This window comes from Sinocyclocheilus grahami, unplaced genomic scaffold (genome assembly GCF_001515645.1).
Source record: "Sinocyclocheilus grahami isolate Dianchi unplaced genomic scaffold, SAMN03320097.WGS_v1.1 scaffold8342.1, whole genome shotgun sequence".
In the NCBI taxonomy this organism is placed as follows: domain Eukaryota; kingdom Metazoa; phylum Chordata; class Actinopteri; order Cypriniformes; family Cyprinidae; genus Sinocyclocheilus; species Sinocyclocheilus grahami.
Genome location: NW_015512005.1, coordinates 7,115 through 9,519, shown reverse-complemented (window position 1 = coordinate 9,519; position 2,405 = coordinate 7,115). Strand labels below are relative to the sequence as shown.

At 44.3% G+C, this 2,405-nt stretch overlaps 1 protein-coding gene across 1 annotated transcript; it reads right to left on the bottom strand.

Moving 5' to 3' along the window:
- Positions 1 to 6: 6 nt before the first annotated feature.
- On the bottom strand, positions 7 to 2,267 carry LOC107578019 (doublesex- and mab-3-related transcription factor 3a-like; the record flags this gene model as incomplete). Its single annotated transcript, XM_016264027.1, has 2 exons — positions 1,886 to 2,267; positions 7 to 602 (listed from the first exon to the last, which is right to left on the bottom strand). Coding segments are annotated over exons 1-2 (978 nt in total), but the record flags the coding sequence as incomplete, so codon positions are not given.
- Between the last annotated feature and the right edge of the window lie 138 nt (positions 2,268 to 2,405).

The window sequence follows — 2,405 nt, the reverse complement described above, 5'->3', positions numbered from 1 at the left end:
TGGTACAACTCCAGCAGAAGGCTCTGAGGAGAAGCGCAGGGAATCTGGAACACGGAAGGCCGAACCGACCGACCACTTGGAAGACGACACTGGGTACGAGCTCAGCGGGTGCTCAAAGAGGTGGCCGTTTGAGGGGAGAACCAGGGTATCTGAGTTCTCAGACAGGACCTTTTCTGGTTTCATCGTAGAACGACTGGAGAGCAGGATCTCGATGGCTCCAACCAGGTCTCCACCGCAGCCTTTCAGGATGAGCTCCAGGACTGCTGGTTTGTGGGCTGGGAAGATCTTCTTCAGGACCTCCAGTGGCGGTCGGTTGGCTCTGAGGCTGAAAGGGAGAGATACAGAGCCTGAAAGGCCTTCGATGAGGATGTTGGGCTCAGGAGAGTATTTGGGATTGTCAGCTTTGGGTTCTGGGTCGGTGCAGGATTTAGACAGGCCAAAGCGGGACTCCTCAACCTGGGAAGTTGGGTCTGAGGTGTCAGGGGTGCAACATAGGTTAGGTTTGCACTCCTCAGGGGAGCTGGCTGGTTCTGGTTCTCTGTCACTGGAACTGCCTCCGTTCTCTTCACCTGACTGCTCACCAGACAGGTCCTCATTTAGGTCTGAAAAAAAAGAAACACACACACACATACACACACACAAGTTTAGACCTCATGAAGATACTATACTGTATAATCAAAGATTGTAATACAGTGATGCTGCAGCAACATGACAATTTCATAGAGTAAAATAAAAAGTATAAAACTGTCAATTTAACTAAATGTTAACATTCTTTTAAATCTTTAAGGCCCGACATTTCTTAAAAATAGCTTAAGTGGAAACCACGTTAAAGTCCAGCTAAAAGTCTGACTCAAAAGTATTGTCTGATTCTGCAGACTAGAAGTGCAACATTCAGGCTAGTGACCTGTCAGCACTCCTGTGATTTATAATGGGCGACTTTATTAGCTGTTCACATAAATACGCTGACGCAGTGGCACTGAAAAATATCTTGTCGATTCCACTTCACTACAGTTTTGCAAACTGATTACTTAAGAAACATTTTACATTCAATTGGACTTCCTTTGCATTTCAGCTTGACCTTCCCCTGAAATGACCGAAATGGCTTACCCTATTACCTGTGATGCGCACTGTCCATCACAGAATACAATCATCTTTCAGTTTCAGATTATTTTTTAGTTTTATCACGGATGGTGGGCCGATGCCAGTTTCGTTCAGCTTCATGTCGGATTGTCTTAAATATTTCTGTTGAAATTTTTCGGACTAAATATTTTAAGCAGAACCTTTTGGTTTGGGATGTAGCTATTTTAATCTAACGAAGCCTATGTAACGCAAAGGCTGAAAAAAGGTTGTTGTAATAAACGTGTTTGTGATGGTTAAAATTTCAGTGGCAAAGAATAAATGGTATTTTTAATGAAAATAAAATTAATAATAGCCGTTATTATTAAGTGTGTTTTTGCCGGTTTAAGAAAACAGGCTATACTTCCAGGAAACAAAAATGCCTGCATTCTGCATGATCATGTTGTCTCGATCCGCAAGATTGCTGCTAAAACTACTGCAAAGATATTTACACACACACATATATACATATATATATATATATTTTTTTTTTAATTGTTATGAACGTAAGTTATTTCAAGAGTAGGCTACTGTGGTTTAAAACTCCAGTCGTGTTCTCGGTTAAGATCATTCTATTTAGTTTTATAATAGCCTACATTTTGTAACAACAATAGGAGAATTAGGCTATAATAAAAAAGAACGAATTATTATCACTTTGAAAGAATCTTTCTACACGCAAGACGCTAAACGCGTTGTCTTCAGTGTTCCTAAAACGAAGTTTTAAAGAGTAAACTGTTTCAAATATTGTGTAACCAAAATAAGCGATTACCTTGCGACGGTTTAGGGGTCACTGTCTCTGAGCTCCAGCGCAGGTCTATGCCGCTTGATCGTGGGTTTGCACTCTGCTCTCCGCTCCCCACCGTGATGCCCGGCAGCGCTCTCAGAGACTCGGGGATCAAACTCTCCAAACTCTCGTTCGCCTGCTGCCGCCTGAGCGCCACCTGAGCCGCCATGACCCGCTGTCGCTCGATTATCAGAATACATTTCTCGCAACTGCAGTCCTTAAAACGGCAGTAACGCTTGTGCCCTTTCAGCCAGGAGAGCACCCCGTGGTTCCTGCAGCGGGCACACTTGGGGGTCCTCTGGAGGGGCGCTCTCGGCTGGGACACCGGTCCCCCCATGTAGAGGTAGGGCGATCCGTAGCCATTCATTTCTCAAGTGGTTTCCAGAGGTGCCAGAGGCGCAAGTGCATCAGATAAGGTTTAGATGAACAGTGCTGTCAAGTATAGTCAAGAGATCAAGCCCCTCTGCTGCTCGCTACACTCGTGATGAGAGGTGTTGACTCTTTA